The sequence below is a fragment of the Rhinolophus ferrumequinum genome, chromosome 7, assembly GCF_004115265.2.
Source record: "Rhinolophus ferrumequinum isolate MPI-CBG mRhiFer1 chromosome 7, mRhiFer1_v1.p, whole genome shotgun sequence".
Classification (NCBI taxonomy): Eukaryota; Metazoa; Chordata; class Mammalia; order Chiroptera; family Rhinolophidae; genus Rhinolophus; species Rhinolophus ferrumequinum.
The window spans coordinates 50,797,216-50,817,365 of NC_046290.1; the positions used below are offsets into that span (position 1 = coordinate 50,797,216).

At 39.8% G+C, this 20,150-nt stretch overlaps 2 protein-coding genes across 4 annotated transcripts in view; one reads left to right on the top strand and one right to left on the bottom strand.

Annotated features, from left to right (window-relative positions):
- DMGDH (dimethylglycine dehydrogenase) overlaps positions 1-230 on the bottom strand; it is a 60,997-nt gene extending 60,767 nt beyond the window's left edge. For all 3 annotated transcript variants that reach the window (XR_004423535.1, XM_033110667.1, XM_033110665.1), the window contains exon 1: positions 44-230. Coding sequence is in view for 2 of the 3 variants with exons in the window: in XM_033110667.1 (XP_032966558.1) it covers positions 44-144 (101 nt within the window). In the remaining variant the exon portion in view is untranslated. The remainder of the gene's footprint in view (positions 1-43) is intronic.
- On the top strand, positions 209-15,571 carry BHMT2 (betaine--homocysteine S-methyltransferase 2). The gene is made up of 8 exons (XM_033110668.1): positions 209-338; positions 6,415-6,547; positions 7,445-7,536; positions 8,464-8,655; positions 10,224-10,371; positions 10,603-10,785; positions 11,054-11,282; positions 14,598-15,571. The coding sequence occupies exons 1-8, from the start codon at positions 306-308 to the stop codon at positions 14,677-14,679; spliced, it is 1,092 nt and encodes a 363-aa protein (XP_032966559.1). The 5' UTR covers positions 209-305; the 3' UTR covers positions 14,680-15,571.
- Positions 15,572-20,150: the final 4,579 nt, after the last annotated feature.

The window sequence follows — 20,150 nt, forward strand, 5'->3', positions numbered from 1 at the left end:
CCCCTGCACCGCGGGCCTCCGGTGAGGCCGGGCCCCCACTCACCCTTCGCAGCCGCTGACGGAGCGCGGACGGCCGGGCGAGCCCCGCAGTGGGGAGCCCCGCAGTGGGGAGCCCCGCAGCCTCTGCGCGCCCAGGCGGAGCATGGCGAGGCCGAGGCCCGCTGAAGGCGCTGGCACCTGCTCCGAGGCTTGCGGCAGCCTGGGGCTGCGGGCCGACGGGGCGGCGGGGGATCCTCCCCCAGCGAGGGGAGGGCTCCTGGACACGCGCGCTCCTGGTGACCCGGCGCCCTCAGAGCTGCGGTACCATGGCACCCGTCAGTGGCCGGGGGACCAAGAAGGTGAGTTTCCCGCAGCCCGCGAGGTTCTCAGTCGGCTCTACGGGCCGCGGGGCCCCCAGCGCCAGGAGTTCAAATCCCACCTTACCCCCCGCCCAGCTCTGCGGCCTTGGCAAGGCACCTGTGCAGCTGTGAGCCTCGGTTTACCCGACGGCGAGGCGGGCCGTGGCGTGGGGGAGAGGCGGGAGGTTAATGACAGTACTGCCTGGGTGTGAGGGTAAGATAACAGTCCTTCGGTAAGTCCATTTATGGAGCCTGACTCTGGGCAGGCACTGCGCATAGTGCTTTACGTAAGTTATCCCTTCGTGTTCACAATTGTCCTCATTTTACAGGTGAGGAAGTGGAGGCCTATTAGCTCAGGGTGGAGCTGGGATTTGAAGTCTAGCCTTGAACTGAAAAGCCACACTCACATTTTCTCCCTCAGCAGGCTCACACTCACAGCGTTCTAGCTCTCCTGCCCCAGAGCTCCTTTCCTTCAGGTTTTGGAAAGGGATGTAGTATGGCTGTCCCAGCTGCAGGCAGGCCTGAACCAGTCCCCAGAGGACACTCCCACCCCCCGGGGATGGAGGGGGGGATGCCTCCACCTCATCCCACCGCAGTCCCGGTATCCCAGCTCCTTCTCTGGGCCCCTTTGGTGACCAGGTCACCCGCTGTTGGCTTTGTCCCCATTTCTACCCTGGGTGTGTGCACTGTGGCAAGAGCAGTGACCAAACAAAATTAGGAAGGGCATGAACTTGGATGTGGGACATGACCAGGACCCCTCAAAACAACCCACTTGTACCCCAAAATTCAGAAGAGATAGTGGGGAAGGGTCGGGCGATATAGAGATGGAAATGTGCACCACAGACTTACTTATCCTAAAAGGTTAGGAACAACCAAAATGCCCTATGATAGTGGGCTCCCTAAGTAAATTAAGGTTCATCCACTTAATAAATTGTTAGGTAGCCCATTAAAAAGCTAAGGAAAAGTGCTTTGGCAATGTTACCTTATAAGAGGAGATATATCACGGACTGATCACAACTACATATATAAAAATAGTTATATACACACTGTAAGAAAGGACACAATGATGGTAGCAGTTACATAAAATGATGAATTTGGGTTTTAAAAACTTCACAGAAACATATTTTGTATATGTTTTTCTGATTATCAAAGTAAATTACAGGCATTGAAGAAAACGAGCATAATAAAAAGATTAAGAAGCAAAGAACATTGTGCTGATTTCTATCTCTAAACTTTCTCTAATACTATGCTCATTTTTACAGTTCAGTTTTTTTAAAAAAAGATTTTAAAAATATGCTGTCTCTGTTCAATTTCTTCCTGGCCGCTACTGGTGCAACATAAGCTTATGATACATTGATGCACGTGAACGTGTACCTGGGAGTTACAGTGTTAGTGGGAAGGGGCTGATCTCACCTCTCTTCTCAGCTAACAGGTGTATTTTAACAGTTTATTTAGGTCCTTTGCCCATTTTTTAATTGTATTGTTTGTTTCTTTGGTGTTGGGTTATATGAGTTCTTTATAAATTTTGGATATTAAGCCCTTACTGGATGTATCATTGGTGAATATCTTCTCCCATTCATTCGGTAGGTTGTCTTTTCATTTTGTTGATGGTTTCCTTTGCTGTGCAAAAACTTTTTAGTTTGATATAGTTCCATGTGTTTATTTTTTTCTTTTGTCTCCCTTGCCCGAGGAAATATACCAAAAAAAAAAAAATTACTAAGAACAATGTCAGAGAGTTTACTTTCTATGTTTTCTTCTAGGAGTTTTATGATTTCAGATCTTACATTTAAGTGTTTCAGCCATTTGGAGTTTATTCCTATATATGGTGTAACAAGGTGGTCTAATTTAATTTTTTTTGCATGTATCTGTCCAGTTTTCCCAACACCATTTATTGAATAGACTGTCTTTACCCCATTGTATATTCTTGCCTCCTTTGTCATAGATTAATTGACCACATCACTAATGCTCAACATCACTAATCACCAGAGAAATGCAAATTAAAACCATAATGAGATATTACCTCACACCTGTCAGAATGCCTATCCTCAATAAATCAATAAACAACAAGTGCTGGCAAGGATATGGAGAAAATGGAACTCTTGTGCACTGTTGGTGAGATTGCAGATTGGTGCAGCCACTATGGAAAACAGTATGGAGCTCCCTCAAAATGAAAATAGAACTACTGTATGATCCAGCAATCCCCCTTCTGGGTATTTATCTGAAGAAATCCAAAACAGTAATTTGAAAACATATACATACCCCTATGTTCATTGCAGCATTATTTACAACAGCCAAGATATGGGAGTAACCAAGTACCCATCAATTGATGATTGGATGAAGAAGTGGTACATACAGAGGGTGCCAAAAATATGTATACACATTTTAAGAAAAGAAAACTGTATTAAAATTATAATACTCAATAAGTATCAATGACAAAAGATGAATACAAGTTACGTTTGATTTCTGCAATTACAAGAGGAGCTCAAAGTGGTTACCATGAGCGTCCAGACACTTCTGATTATGGCGAACTACTGCTTGAGCAACGTTGACCAAAGTGTCCACTTGTATACATTTTTTTGGCACCCCTGGTATATACAATGGAATATTACTTGGCCATAAAAAAGAATGAAATCTTACCATTTGCGATAACATGGATGGACCTTCAGGATATTATGCTAAGTGAAATAAGGCAGAAAGAGAAAGAAAAATATAACATGCTCTCACTTTTATGTGGAATCTAAAGAACTAAATACACAAATAAACAAAACAGAAAGAGACTCATAGACACAGAGAACAAACTGATAATTGCCAGATGGGTGGGGGGTTGGGGCACTGGGTGAAAAAGATGAAGGGATTAGGAAGTACAAATTGGTAGTTACGAAATAGTCACAGGGATGTAAAGTACAGCGTGGGGAATATAGTCAATAATATTGTAAAAATTATGTATAGTGTCAAGTGGGTGCTAGACTAATCAGGGGATCATTTCATAAATTATATAAGTGTCTAAGAGTTCATTTAACTACCACACACAACACCTCTAATTGCTTCTTTAATCCAAAAGAGCAGTCCTGGTGGCAATTTCAGGCAGATGGGGAGATATTTTAGACAGACTGGATCTCTGTCTGCCTGCTGCCACAGGGTGAAATTGGTGGACTCCTTACTGTATGAATAGAGGTGTCCAGAAGCCAGATCTTAAACCCAACAGTCTAGATACTGATAATCTGCAAAAAGGGGGCATAACTGTCTCTCAGAGTTTAGAGTCAGATCCCAGGCAGATTCACTGCCAAACTGAAAGGGAGGATGGAATGAAAATATCAATGTACTGCAAATTAGTTTACAGTGCTCTTTGTTTTACACAGTCCTCTGTCATTCTAGAGCTGTCTTTAGATCATACTGGTATAGTAATTTATCGAGGTGGTCAGCATAGCCATGAAGGAGGGGCTAAAAGATGCTCTGAATTCAAATCTTAATAATTTTGCTAATGGCTATTTACGGAACTGGCAAAAATTAAAATGTTAACAGATGAAAATGCCCTAGCTTTATCTGGTATCATGAAGCCACAGTCGAACTATAATTTTCTTAAAACCCTAGCTAATTTTCTGTTAAAGAGTTCATTTTTTTTCTCCTCAGGACCATACTTGAAGCAGATGTGAGACATATGACGTTATCAAAACAGTCTTGTCTGTCTGCTAACTCTTCATAGTTTATTAAGGGCCTACCCTTTGGTAGGTGCTGTAGTGAGGTGGTAGGGAAAGAGACAAGATACGTCACCTGAGCCTCAAACATCTCACAGCTAAACAGAGGAGACAGGTAAGTAAGTAGATACTGCAGTCCAGGTGATGAGTGCAGGAATGAGGTTGGACTCATGTAGAACACAAAGGAGCAGGTAATCAGAGATAAGAATAGGTCAGGCAAGGCTTTGCTCTAGCAGCAATGGGAGATAGAATAGAGTGGGTTGGAGTGAATTGAAGACCATTTCAATAATCCAGGGGTAGTGAGGATGGGGGCACATATATGAGAAGTGTTAAATAGATACACTTAGTGTAACATGATGACAGATTGGATGTGGGAGGCGAAATACTAACTTATAACACCTAAATAGTATACCAATGTTTTTCCCCCTCTAGAATTGTTTGATGTAAACTATTAAATTTGATTTTTAACATGGTTAACTGAAGTGCCTTAGATTTTCAAAATGAGATTTTATACAAGGGACTATACCTCTAATTCTCTCTTCTATATCCTACTGCAGCATTCATTTATTACACTGTGTTGTGATGATTTGTTGACCCATCGGCCTTCCTCAAGGTGGCCGGACTTAGAGCTTCTTGACAACAGGGACCTTGTCTTATTCCAATGTTTGTCCCTCTTGCTTAGAACTGCACCTGGCATGTGGGAAGGTCTCAATGAAAGTTTAAAGCTTGCGTCCTTTTTAATGTTTCAAAAGTACAAACCAAAATGACTGAATTGCATTTTATGGAGGGAGTAGAGAGATAGATGAGAATCATGGTAAATATTAAACATTTCTTCCACATTCAAGTAAAATTCATCGTTAGATATGAAATATGGAAAAATAACCAGTGTCAGGAGATCTCTCTGTCTAAACAGTGTTTATGGTTAACACAGCTAACACAGCGGGGCTCCCTTCCACGTCCCTCCACAGGAAAATGGAGAAGGTATGGATATGGTAGCCTGGATTCAGCCTCCGGTGTAACCCCTTCTAATTTACTTTTCTGGACTGCAGATATGACTGGTTAGATGGGACAACTGGAGGCTTTTCTCCCAGCTTTATGCTCTGTGTCCAGGCAGGGCTGAAATGAACTGGCCTTGCATTTTCACTAAAAGGTTGTATCTTCATCTAATGCAGTCTATTCAAGAGGGGTAGGGATTACCATGGGTTGTTTGCAGTTTGTCACAGGGTGGTCAGGGAAGGCCTCTCTAAAAAGATGATACTTGACCAAAGACCTGAAGGAGGTGAGCCATGCAGGTTTCTGGGGTAGGCAGGTTTTAGACAATGGAAACCGTAATCCTGGATAACTTCTCTGGATACGACCTTTCATTCAAGTTATAGGCAGGCTGAATAGAAAGGTGGTAAAATAGAAACAGACTAGATTAGTAATTTAGAAGATCTGAAGTCTGCTTTGTTACTTACTTAGCTCTGTGATCTTGGACAAGTCACTGAGCCACTCTGAACCTCAGTTTCCTCTTTTGTAAAATGACCTAACTCACAGAGCTGTTGAGAGTACCACATGATAACTGTATATGAGCATGCTGGCAAATATAGGGCATAGTTATGAAATATTGTGTCCATTAGGACCATGTTGGGCAGTTTACACACAAAAAAAAGGCTTATTTTTGTCACCTAACAAGAGGTCTAGCAGTCCACGGCCGCTGTGGCTACTCAAAAATGTGATTAAAACACAGGCTGCTGTTATCATTCTGCTCCACTCGCCTTAGCATGTAGCTTTCAATGGCACTGCTGCAAGGTGACTGCTATACTTCCAGGGCTTATGTTGGCATTCCAGTCAGAAAGGAAAAAACTGTCAAGATGGAAGGTAGTGGGCATCTATATCAGGAAAGTAAAACTTTTGCAGAAATCCTCAGCAGACTTCCACCTATGGCTCATTGGCCAGCACCAGGTCAAATGGCCACCTCCCCACAGCAAGGGAATCTGAGAATTTTTTTTTAAGTTGGGGACGTAGCCTCCCCCAAATAAAATACATTAGCCAAGAAGAAGAGAGAAAATGCCAATGAGTTAGGTAACTAGCAATGTCTGCCACACACATGCTGAAAAACTGAAATATCTATCATGGAATCACCACTTTCACTATATTCTGACTCAGACTAAATGTTACAAAAAAAAAAAAAAAAACCAGTCCCAGCACTCTGTACAAAAAAAGTAACTGGGTTGTCCAAGAAATATCGTATGTCAGTCTTTCTGAAATACTATTAGACACTGACGATTTTAACAGAACTAGAGCTATAAGAACATAGCACCGCCTTTCCTAAATTTAGAAACTGCTTTTAGAAAAAAAGAAAAGAGGGGTCTTAGGTGATTTTTCTTTCTTTTCTTCAGGGCATTTTGGAACGTCTGGATGGTGGGCAGGTTGTGGTTGGAGATGGGAGCTTTCTTATAACTCTGGAGAAGAGAGGCTACGTGAAGGCTGGGCTCTGGACTCCAGAAGCTGTGGTAGAGCATCCAAATGCAGGTCGGTGCCAGCAACCCGAGAGTATTTATCTGGGTGACCTTTAGCTTACATCGGACTTGGAGAAGATAAAAAGTATAATAGCATGTGTTTTCTAAGGACTGTTTCACTTGTCAAAATTGCCAAGATGTGGAGACAGTGACAACACATGGGCTGAAGCAAATAGGAGAAAATGGCCTCTCTCTCTCCCTCTCTCGCTCTCTCATTCCCCCTCTCCTCCCCCCACCATATACACACATTTGCTTCTTCATATATAGGTATTGCTGAAATATACATCTTAATATTTGTTTCATGAATATTTGCCTTGTGTATATTCAAGAGTTTCCTTAGCATATTAAAACTGTGATTGCTTCAGGTTCATCCTTCTGGCTAATTTGCATATTATAATATAACAGTATGTTTGGTAAAGATGATTGATGGTAACCACCAGCTTAACAGAGCATAGACAATAGACAGCCAGGTTCTGTTGGGGGAGGGGGAAGGGCGAACAAATAAACACAGTTTTCCTTATTCTACTGTGAGGGCTCCCCAATGCTGACTGTAAGTAGACCAGCTACATCCTTCGCAACACTGGCAAATGAATAAATCCTCTCTAGACCAAGAGGCCAAGGGACAACTGGTCAACCAAGCCTTAACCTCTGCATGAGACTTCACCAGGCTATGAGACCCATCAGCAGGACAATCTGAGGCTACTCTAAGCAGCCCTGATTTGGTGTGGACTCTGCCATGTCCTGTCCTGGAATTCCACTGACCTTAATCTATAACTTTCTTATAAATACTGGGTTTGAAACTGTGTCTTATTCAAAGACATGTGAGTGGGTTAGCTGCTGCTGCTGAAAATGATAGCTTCTGTGATTTTTAGTTTTTTTTTAACTTCAATAAAAAACAACTACTTTGTAGTTCGCCAGCTTCACATGGAATTCTTGAGAGCAGGATCAGATGTCATGCAGACTTTCACCTTTTCTGCCAGTGAAGAAAATATGGAAAGCAAGGTAAACTATAATGCCAATTGGTTGGGGGACAGAGTTGGTGGGATCGGGGATCATCTGTAATAAAAATAACCTCTTGATGAGAATCTATGGAATTGACTTGATGTGTTACTCTACTTCAATACGAACTCACATAAACATCTATTAAGTAATTAATTACTATGTAGACATATATGTACTAACTAAGTGAGCCTTTTCTGTCTCTTTATCTAGGGGAGGGAAGGGGATAGGACTGGGAAAGGACAGGCCATAGGGAGGGCATGGCCATTTTCTTGTGCTATTTTTTTCATAGAAAATTAACACTTTATAGGTGCTCTTTTACCTTCTCATTTCACATTCTTCTTTTCTGACTTGTCCAACTCGAGACAGGGTGGTCCTAGAGAACATAGCACTGGCCTAGGGATGAGAAGAATTGAGTTGGATACCCAACTGTGTCACCTATTGGCTGTGTGACATTGTGCAAGATACTCAACTGCATGGAGCATTGGTTTTCTCTGCAAAATGGAGATAATTTATGCTTAACCACACAGGGTTGTGGAGGAAGGTGGATACGGTGAAGGATGAGGAAGTATTATGAGGAATTCTATAAATGTAAAGTGTTAGTACTTATAAATGTTAATACCTATTTATTCACTCAACCAACTGACATTTATTGAGTATAGTATACTCTCTATGATAGATACATAGAGCCAATTCTGCAGTGTGGGAGGCAAGCAAATATGCTAAAATCTAGTATGAAAACACAATAATGGAAATACAAGCTTCCTGGTAGTAGAGGAGATGGTACCCAACTCTGCCGGTCTTCTTGAATTGCAGTGTCAGCCAGCGACTTGTACTCATTTTACGTGCTCATTGCCCCCTTTGTTATTGACTATATTTTACCTTTAAAACGCCAGGTTCACCATCTTAACTCTTGTTCCCTAACCTCAGTGGGAAGATGTAAACACTGCTGCCTGTGAGCTTGCCAGAGAAGTGGCTGGCAAAGGGGACGCTTTGGTAGCAGGGGGGATCTGCCAGACATCAATATATAAACGCCACAAGGATGAAGCTAGAGTTAAAAAACTTTTTCGACTACAGCTAGAGGTTTTTACCAGGAAAAATGTGGACTTCTTGATTGCAGAGGTAAGCCTAGTGTTATAGGGGAAAGGTTAAACCTATTTTGACAAGTATACATGCATAGTTTCAACTTTCATGAGGGTATTGGACTGCCTGATGCCCTCATTTCTCCACATAGATGGTCAAAGGTTTATTTAAATGCACTGTAGTCAAGGCCAACACCCTCTCACTTGTATGCTAGGTTCTCTGTGAAGCCAAAGGACAGACCCAGGAGAGCCCGATGGTAACCTTTGGTTTTCTAAGTCAGGGTGGTCACAGCAGCTGACTCTCGGGGGACCCTACAATGTGGTCAGAGGAAGGGGACAGTGATTTCAAGGATATCCTCTCCCAAGGAAGGGGCAGGGCTAGAAGGAGCTGTGTGTATGGGCTAGAAGCCAAAATCTAGGGGTGGGTGGCTGCACAGGCTCATCCAGGCCCCACAAATAATCCTTAGTACTGAATATCTAGTTCCCTTGCCCTTTTCCATCCATGTCTTCCTTACTCTTGCCTCTTTGTTTTCACTCAAATAATAACATATGAATAATATTTTGAAGAGACAGTAAGAATTGGTCACTAAAGGCCCAGAATATTCTCTTCCTTCTGCATCCAAAAATTAAAAAGCCCTCATTCCCCATTTCCCACCATAATTGCAGAAGTCAAGTCCTCAACCCAAGTCTTTACCTCAACATGGACAATAGCCTACCAACTGCTATTTCCCCCAAAACTCTATTAAACCCATCGAAAACTTTGCTTCACCAACCTTCCCAAGGCTCAGGGCCATCTACAGCTAACCCATCTGGGAAGAATCTTTGGCAGAACCAAACAGACATTCCCCTCTATCTGTTCTCCAGATCATGGAAATATGTTTGTTTTTTAAGAACCTGTCTTTTGACTCTCTCTGTCATTTCTCACATACTGCTTCTGCAAAATCTGTTTCTAAGTCAAAAAAGGAAGAAACAGGGAGATTTCTGCTGGAGATTTCTCACTCGAGGTCAGCTTTTTGATTGTGGCACTTGGGTGGTTTCTAAGAAGTACCCTTGCAAATGGCATGAATTTACCAGTAGGGTGTCTTGTCCACCATCCACAAAGAAACTCAGTAGCTATCCCTCCCCACTCTGTGCCTTAATGTTCTCATCTGGGGAAATAATCATGTTTCCCTTCCTACTTCAGGGAACACTCATGAATATCTAACTAGAGTGAATATAAAAGCACTTTGAAGTAATACAAAGCATGACAAGCTATTCATTATTTTTCAGCATTATTCCAGTTTCATAAATGATGACTCCAAAATTTATTAGTAAAACTTTTGTTCCTGAAAAATTATGATTTTAAATACTCAATTATTTTAAAAACCTTTGTGGGATTTTTTTTTTAGATGACATCTGAATGAAAATCTATGTATTGTTAAAGGAACTAAAATCACTCAGAAAGGTATTCTTTAGTCAATCTGATAGAGACGCATTCCTTAGCAAGTTTTATTTATGTCACATACTATATATTCGGTCATTTTATAACTGTTTTGTAACATTTGTGTTCTACCACTCGCAATCTGCTTTATATTTGGACCAATAGAAAATAAATGAAATTTCTTTTAGTATTTTGAGCATGCTGAAGAAGCTGTGTGGGCTGTGGAAGTCTTAAAAGAGTCTGGTAAACCTGTGGCAGCTACTATGTGCATAGGCCCTGAGGGAGACAAGCATGATGTAACACCTGGAGCATGTGCTGTTAAGCTGGTAAAAGCAGGTAATTTAGACTCGTAATGTGGTAAGCATCTCAGCTGTTTATGAAATTTAGCAAAGTTTACTTAATAGAGCAGTTCAGCAATGAAAGAATTAACTGGAATCGGTTTCCTTATCTGTAAAACTTAGCAGATGTAGGGGGATGTCCACTCTCTAAGGCACCTTCCAACTATTAAAAAGAATAAAATGAACACGTAAAAAATAAAATGTAAAAGTTCTTTATTTCTTTGTGTAGGGGCTTCAATCATTGGTGTGAACTGCCGATTTGGGCCTGCGACCAGCTTGAAGACCATAAAGCTCATGATGGAAGGCCTCCAGGCTGCAGGGCTGAAAGCACACCTCATGGTGCAGGCCCTGGGCTTCCACACGCCTGACTGTGGCAAAGGAGGGTTTGTGGATCTCCCAGAATATCCCTTTGGTAAGCTCAGGCGCCTGGGAGAGGTCTTTGTGATTTATTGTTGTGACAAACTGGAAACAGCTGTGATGGACAACTAAGGTATGGTCTTACAATACAAGACTGCATCAGACACAAAATATTCAGTGTTAACCCAAAATGAGGTATCTGAAGAATGCATCATCTAAAGTTTACAGGTTCTTTTTTAACTGAAAAAAAAAAATGACTTTCAGAGCATCCATCATTTGAAAATGGAGGTGGTAACAGAGATGTCGTTACTACTGTATTACAGGTCTGGAGCCCAGAGTTGCGACCAGATGGGATATTCAAAAATACGCCAGAGAGGCCTACAACCTGGGGGTCAGGTACATTGGCGGGTGCTGTGGATTTGAGCCCTACCACATCAGGGCGATTGCAGAGGAGCTGGCTCCAGAAAGGGGCTTTTTGCCACCAGCTTCTGACAAACATGGTAGTTGGGGAAGTGGCCTCAACATGCACACCAAGCCCTGGATTAGAGCCAGGTAGGAATTTTTAAATTAACATTACTAATGTCCTCGAATCTCATTCTATTAATGTGTTATTTTAAACACTATGCATGCAGATAATAATAAAAATTCAGAAAGTATAGAATTGTACAAAATGAAAAGTAAAAGTTGCTCCCCTCCTTACACCAGTCCCATTCCCAAAAGTAACTTGTTTGCCATTTATGTTTTGAAGTCTTGTCCCTCTGTTACGTGTTTTATCAGTTTGAAGTGGTAATTACCCTTTAGGAAAGCTAAGGAATTTAAAGCACGTAATCTTCCCCTTTTCCCTGTTCTCCTTTTCCCAATTTTGACTTACTACATTTTTTTATTGCTTCTGTTGGTTATCTTTATAGCTTTAAATTGCATATTTAACCGCCTATGTCATAATCCATCAGTGAGGCAGTATTTGTTGATTCCATTCTTTGTAAAATAAGAATTGACTCCCTTCGCTTCCCTCTACTTTTCCTCCCTACTATTGGCTTCAAGTTATACCATTACTTTTAACATCATCAGTGTTTATAATGATTGTCTTCTGCTCTGTAATTCTAGTTAAGTCTTCCAAGAACTGCCTGTAGATTTATTATAAAAATATAAAGCTACTAGTAAATAACGTTTTTATTATTATTATAATTGTCATATTAAACAATTATAATTGTTTTATTATAATTGTCATATTAAACAAACAGGACTCATAAAAAATAAGTGAGAACAGAACTTTATTTTTGTCTCCCTCTGTCTCTAAACCTGCTCGATGGGTGAGTTCTTTCCTCTGTCCCTGTTTGAAAATACTGACACAGCCCAGGACTTCTTTGGGTACTCTTAGGCAGTAGAGAGCCCCACGATTGCTTCACTTAGCAAACACAGTGTCAATTTAGCAATTAAGTGTGCGGTTCCATGTGAAATCAAGACTTGGAACATGTTTCAAACTTAAAATTTCCGCTTTTATCCATCAGAAGACTTCAATAGGCTCGAAACTAGGGAAGTCCAGTGTGATCCTTCCTTTTCTCTGTTTTATGCTTCCAACCCTCCCTTCCCGTCTTGCTAATCATGGTTTCTGACTCCTTCAGATTCCAAGTGAGAGGAGAGAAGGTGGAAAGTGGAGTAAATGGGTATCACTTGACTGGGGCCCCAATAGGAAGACCCCATTCTTTGGACCTGGCAGATCTTCATGAGAACAGTCATGGTTCTTCAGAGGCTCCCCCTGGGAACCTGTGCCTGTAATCCTCATGCCATAGGCATTGCGTTTTTCTCTGACTGCTGCTTCCCCTTCAGATCCTGTCCTTTTCAGCAAGTCACTCTAGATATACCAATTTTGGGGGTCCCATTGTCCTTCCTGGTGATTCTCTTGGGCCAGATTTTAAATACCTCCAGGCTGGTTCACTGTCTTATTAGGCTCAAGACTGGCTAAAGGGCCTGTCACTCTTCCTTTATGCAGACAAACTGAGAGTATGGTCTGACCCCAATTTAACCACACCCTCTTCTCTCACAAGCAAAGTATGTGACTCATTGGTCTCTGTGATCCAGATTTTCCTGTGTACAGTCAAGTGAGTTATCTAACTGACTCTTGGCTACCTAGTTTGAAACTTCAGCAGAGTATCCATACCTTGCTCTGACACTTACTATCTGTACTATCTTGATGCTGCCAATAAAATTTCCAATCTAATACCCCGGTACCCTGCTAATGACTTTCCAAATTTTATTCCCTTGCAGAACCAAGTGATAAGCATGGAACTATGGAGAAAGAGAAATAATCCTATTTTATAAAATTTCAGCCACTTGTAGAAGAATGTTTTGAGATCAATGTCAACTTGACATTCTTACATTCCATCCATAGTCCAAATCCATGCCATATTTTAATTTGTTTTATACTTGGACATTTCTTTGTATAACACTTGGTTTTCTAGAAATTTCTAATTAACTTCCCTTTTCATTGTTGAAAGAAGAATAACAGTCCTTTACCTTCTTTAAGGTCTTCTAATTTCTAAAGTATACTGTTTGTCACAATTAATCCACATTAATTGTGGGACATTTTTTGGGGGCCCCCTGAATTACTAGTCTGTTTGGAATCATTCCCCCCTCCATCAATACAATACCATTTCTTTTCCATCTTCTAAAAACCAGCCACAATCTCTGCTATATGCTTTCTCTATTCAGTGCTAGGATATATTTAATCCATCTTGTACTTCTTTATTCATTTCATTGGAATTTAGAACAATCTTCATTTTTGAACTAGAACAACTTTCCTAATGTAAATTTATTTACATTATAAAAATAGTCAAGAAATCATTTAGCCAAATATTTCTTCTGGGAGATAAGGATATTTATTAGAGAAGATGGTTTTTGTAGGGATCATACTTAGAAAAAAAAAGTACAAAATAGAAATATAATTAAAAAGGGAGGAAAGCATACTTTGATGATGATTAAAATACTTGAAGTAAGTGAGAAATGGCTTATTTTAATTATCATTGTCTAGGGATCCTTAAAATGCGTTAGCCACTAAAGATAAAACATTATTCTGTAATAAAGCCAAACATTCCTTGTACCCTGAACTCTTAAACATACTGATGTTTGCGGACATTTGTGATTACACACAAACCTGTATACACTATAGATTTCTGACATTTTTATCATCCCAAAATATTGATTTATTCATCATTTCATAAGTGGAGAGGAAAAAAAATATCTGTATAAATATATTTAACACAAAGGTCTGTGACCAGAAACCTTTGTGCTCTTCTTTCTTTGTCTAAAAACAAGGAACAAATACTGACAAAATAATTTGTATTCTGTTTTTAGTTACTTTGTGAAGAATTATACTTTGTCTCACTACACTAAAAACCATCTTCATGTACTTGTCATTACGTTAAAATATTGAGTAGAGCAAGAAGGACCGTGCTAGAAATTTCAGAATAGATGTAATTCACAAACACATATAAAAGTCAAACGCATGTCTTTTTCTGAACGGTTGTGTGAAATCCAATGATTGTTACTGAGGATAGGCACGTGGGAAAGACCCCAGGCATTGATGAATATGGGCACAGTTTTCTATATGTTAAAACTGAAGTTCTACTTTAATCTGATCAGCTACATAATGTATGTGTATTTGGAAAAAATATATATAATAAGATAAATATATAATAATATATTTAAATATATTGAATAAATATATTATAATATATATTTATATATTTTATATATATATCTTATATATACATATATCTATATATCTCTCTCTCTATATATATATATATGGTGTATAGGACTTATAGGTGTGAATCTTTTAATTAACCATGTATATTTTTAAAAACACAGGGCTAGAAGAGAATATTGGGAGAATCTGCTGCCGGCTTCAGGCAGACCTTTTTGTCCTTCACTGTCAAAGCCAGATATCTAAGAAGTAGTGAAAGAAAACACAGAAATAATAGAACAAAAAGAAATCCCCCTCAAGCCCCATCTGGACCCCTGCCTCGCCTTCATCCCCAGTCTCCCCTGATATTTCCAGCCACTGAAGAGCTCATGTGCTGCCGCCCCTTCAATTAATTCCACATGACCCATGTTGTGCTCCTGCTATGTTTAAGCACCGAGCGAGCTGAAAGGTGCAGGAGATGCGAAGATGATGAGAAATACCCCTGTTCTCGGTGCTTACTGTCCAGCAATACTGCAGCGCGTTGTTCTAAAGGTCATCAAGAATAGCAAAACTTGTCTTTTTAGGGTGAATTTGAGATTTTAAAATAATCAGAAGTCACTGAGCACCGAACCTAGTAATTAATTCAGGTGACTAAGCTAGGTGCTTGAGGAAGATGGAGAGGCATGCTAAATTAAAGCAACGCATCTGCTTTCCTTAAATGATTTGTATAATGACTCCAAAGGCAATCTCAAAGGGAAAGATGCAAAAACTGTGTTGAGCAATGGCAGGATTATTGAAATAAGTGTATAATAACCTTCCAAAGTGATTCCTTTCAAAGCTGATTTTACTTAAAGGTGCTAGATCCTAGAATTTTTTTAATGTATCTTTATAATCACACGTAGCTAGATTATAAACTATTTAGGGACAAGGACCATGTGATATGCTTCTTATATTTTTTCTTATAGTATTTAGCATTGTGCTGGGCATAATAACAGATGCTCAATGAAATACTTATTGATTGTTTAAAATAAATAAAAAGAAACCATTTTAGAAGACCTTTTTAAGAGTCAGAGTTCAAATCTATGTTGGCCTAATATTTTCTTGATTAATATTTATTTGCTATGTGCTGATTTCTCTGTTTTTCAAAACAATGTATCAATTTGTGATAATTAATAAAATTAAAAATAAGTTACCTTTTATAGTGTTTGAATATTTAAAAATTTATGGACATTCTTTGAAAGAGTAATAACAAACATTTAGTACTTATGTTCCAGGCTCTTGCTTTTCTTTCTTGATAGATAGGTAGGTAGGTAGGTAGATAGATAGATGATGATAGATAGATAGACATCTCTAGAGAGACTTAATCCTCACAGGACTCAAACATAAGTGTTTTGAGTAGTTTAGATAAGAGGACCCCGAGGTGTAACAAGGCGAGGCAACTTGCCTGAGCTCACACAATTAGTAAACGGTAGAATGGGACTTGAATCCACATGGGCTGACTCTGGAATCCACGTCCTCACGATCCTGCACTACCCACATTATGCATAAAGCTGCTGCTCTCATTAGAGCCTATTCAATTTTTTTCTGTTGTAGAGTTGAAGGTATTTTTTTTTTATCAACTTTGCTTAATATGAATCAATCTTTCAGTCCCGATAGGCTTGTTTCTGTAATGTAAGCAACCTGGAGTTTATTAAATGTTGCCACTTGACCCATCATGCACAACCCCCCACCCTCCCCGCTGGCAGTTAGAGCATGAATCGTTTACCTTCATCTCAAGACCTCAGGGGTCTTTGAGGATGCCTAATCGAAACCACTAAGGAAGCCTCTGAATATCTCTGCCAGCATCCCCAGCCAGGGCCATCCCGTCTCTGGACCTTTCCAGTAGCAACTCACTACCTGTCGAAACCACTTATTCTTCTTTTAAGATACATCTCATTCTCTGAAAGTTATTCCGTATATTAACCAGCAATCTACTTATCAACAACTTTCACTTTTGGGTCCAAATATTACATTCTAAGCACCCACTGAACAAATTTATAGTTTCTTTCATATGATAGCTCTTCAAAAATTTAAACATAGGTGTTACAGCTTCCCTACACTTACTCTTCTTCATTTCCTCCAACTGAAGGCATAGGCTTTTAAGAAACTTTGCCATATACGGTACTAGCTGTGTGACATTGGACAGTTACCTTTTCTGTCTTAATTTTTTTTACCTGTAAAGTGAGGATAACAATAGAACCATCCTCAATGGGATGCTGTGAGGATTAGATGAGAAAAAAGATACTTAGGATCAGTGCCTGGCGGATAGTAAGCACTCAACGCATGTTAGGTAGCTTAATTAATATGATTATGTGACTTGGTTTGAATCCCCTCATCCTCATGGTGACTCTCTCCTGGTCACACTTCAGCATCAAAGCTTCTGTTTAAGTTTACTACCTGGTCCTGGACATCACACTGTGAAAGTGGATGCCCACACAGTAACAGTTTGCTTAGTAGATAAAAAGAGCTAAGAGAAAGGCAAAGAGCTAAGAGGCTACAGCAAAAGGAGGAGCCATCCTTCAGGCTGAAACTCATCCTTGCGCCCGGAATGGTACAAATTAAAACCTTCATCCAGTTTCATACCATATAGTTTAGAAGTGGTGTAACAAATCAGCATGAATTATATATGGTTAGGTGGTAAGGAAATGTTTTTAAATCTAGGTCCCTTAGCCCACAAAAAATGAAAATCACTTGAATCCATCTTAGCTAAGAGCAGCTCATTTAGTTTTAGAAAGTGTCAAGTTATTCATTAGCTTTTCAGATGAACAATTGGGATATGTACCAAAAAAAAAAAATTAAAATACATTCCCAGAGTTTGTTAGTCATAGATGTGACATGGATTGAAAGATGTGAGTAAGGAAATGAATAAGAAAAAATGAATTTCAAGAAGACATGCACACTGAGAATAACAAGAGAAGATGAGACATAGCATAAAGATGGGCTTGAGCAATGATGTAGGTTATACCCACTTGAGGCAATAATGTGCAGCCACTGAAAATTGTGTTCAAGAAAAGAATTTAATAATTTCACGGTATGTTCTGCTTTGCTTTGATAATTTGTTGTCTGAGCATTATTGACATGACAAGTCATCCCAGATTTGTAAAATATGCTGGTTTCCTTTGGGGTATAGTGAGTGCAGTGCCGGAACAGAATGTGGATGAGATGGCAGTTGATAAAACTTCCAAGAGACAAGCAGGTAACCAATAAAGGAAAGTCTTTAACAGAAAGATTTCCTACATTGAAAGACTCCACCATTGTATAGTGATTGGATCACACCTTAGATAATAATGAAGACATATTGGGGAAAAGTATTGTAAACACGTTGCTCTAACTCCAACTTTTTAAAATGCATAGTAAAATGTGAAATTCTTATTTTAATTTACTTTGAATAATTTACTACATTAAAATGATGGTTATTTTTAAAGGCAAGATTTCCACAGGCTTTGATTTGGTAGGAAGAAATTAAGAAAAGGGTCATTATCTATAAAAAGTTAAGAATGATCAGTGAAATTAAGAAAAACTGGTTTGAACTAGCTCTTCCCAGTTCCACAGTGGATGTTTACTGTACCAGTGTTATCAAGGAGAGTAAATGGCCCTCTGATAAACCCTGCTGTGCTGTGTGTAGAATCATCAATGCAGACCAGCAAAGAGCTGGCATGGAAACCGCCATAAGGGATCGAAGAAATATGCTGAAACTAAAGGGTGAAGTTCACTGGGGAAAAAAAAAATTCCTGCTTTGTGATGATCACAGCCATGATTTTACACCCTGAAGCAAAATCGTAAGCAAAGTTAAGCAACCCCTTTTGGCAGTACAGTCAGTAACCTTGAAGACAAGCACGTATTTTGTTTAACCGATAATGGAAATGCTGAAAAGAGCTTCAGAAGGGTGCAATTAAAAAAAAAAAAGTCAGGAGAATAATATCTGCTTGGAATATCTCAATGTCGTTATGCAATCAAATTTGGGGCCTTGTACAAACAAGTTAACAGAACTAAGCATCCAGAACTCGTTTCCCTGTTTGACACTGTAGGGAGCTCCACACCAGCATTACAAGCCACAGCAGTGCCTGCCCTTCTGTACACTCAATTCATCATATAACTAGAGCAGACAGCTCCAGTGCCCTATGTCCCCTTCCCTCCACACCTCTGACTGCAATTCACCTGCAGCTGCAGAGGCCAGTTCCCTGTGGCTCAGACTCATCTGGCACTGACAGCGCCCTCCTCCAATGCTACCTGAGTCATCCTGCTTGCTGGCCCAGGGACCTCTGCTGAACACCTCTCTTTCCACAGGCAAACAACCAAAAGTGTGAGACAGTTAATGTTCCTCAATCAATGGGGATTCCACTTAATGCCTGCTTCATCACACCGCTTGCTTCTCACTCAGACTCTTAAGTTCACACGTCTGATTAGAAGGTCCTAAGTCACAGGCCTACGTTTCAGCTGTCAGGAAAGTGAGTTTTAGGGTTTCTACCTTAGGAAGGCAGGACTTCTAAACTGGGAAATTACCCGAAAACATAGGAAGGATATTCAAATGTTGATAGATAGCCAGACAACATGGCTATATTAACAAACAGAAATCAAATATTCAATTGACTAGAAATACTCTCGTGATGCTATCACATTAGAATCCAATCATATGTATGAGATATATATTATATTTAATGCATAATTAAGGTCATAAGCTGAGATGATAAGTTAGAATGATTGAAAAAAAACTAGAAAGAGTGGAACAAAATCTAAATTTTCTAGAAACTTGAATGACTATGAGGATCTGATTTAAAATAGTGTTTATTCATATTTAAGTCTTAGACCTATTCAATTTATTTTTCCAATTTATTGTCTTTCAAAATGAATACTAAAATAGAGCGATGGATAACATTCTAGAGCCCCGGAAGAAGTGCTCTTCTGGTTCGATTCTATTATTGCTGGTGAAGGAAACAGAGGCCCAGGAAGGTTCAGTGATTTACTCAAGGGGTCATTGTTGAAAAGAAATCATGTTGAAAGGCCAAAAAGTTTCATTGTTTTTTCAAGAATCCTTTCTAAGAACCTCCCACCATACAGTGGGGAAGCAGGAGGCTTTGATCAAAAGGGCCCAAGTCTTAGCTCCCGTCAACATCCATCCAAAAAGCCTCCTTCTGGAGAGATTTATCCCTGCCTGCTCCCGAGTAGGCTGTATCCCAAAGCCTGTGGCATGAAGAATGAGACAAATAAAACCAGTTTCCACAGAGTCCATTATGTACAAAATACTGCTCCCTTTTCCCGGTAAATCCAGCAATTGAGTTCGCTTTCCCTACAAATTTTCTCTCTTTGTCGCAGCATCACAGCATTCACGTGACACGTATTTACTGGAGGCTGACTTTTCAGGCACTAATCTCGGCCTGAATTACGAGCATGAGTGCTTTAGGATTAATTTGGAGAGCATGGAAGTTTGTGCCACCTAATAAAAGTCTCTTCTTTAAAATGTGGTAGAAAAGCCCACCAGCTGTCATCACCATAAAATAATGAGCAGTTGTTAAAATAAATAAGTGGTCTTTGAAAAACATGTTCTGATTCTTTAAAACACTTTAAGGAACAGAATAGAATATTGTAAGGAAGATGTGGAGAAATTGAATTAACTAATTAGACAAATAATGTAACTAAAGGCACCCAGATGTGTTCTGTATCCCTAAGCATCACCACTGGATGGTGGGAGAGGAGAACTA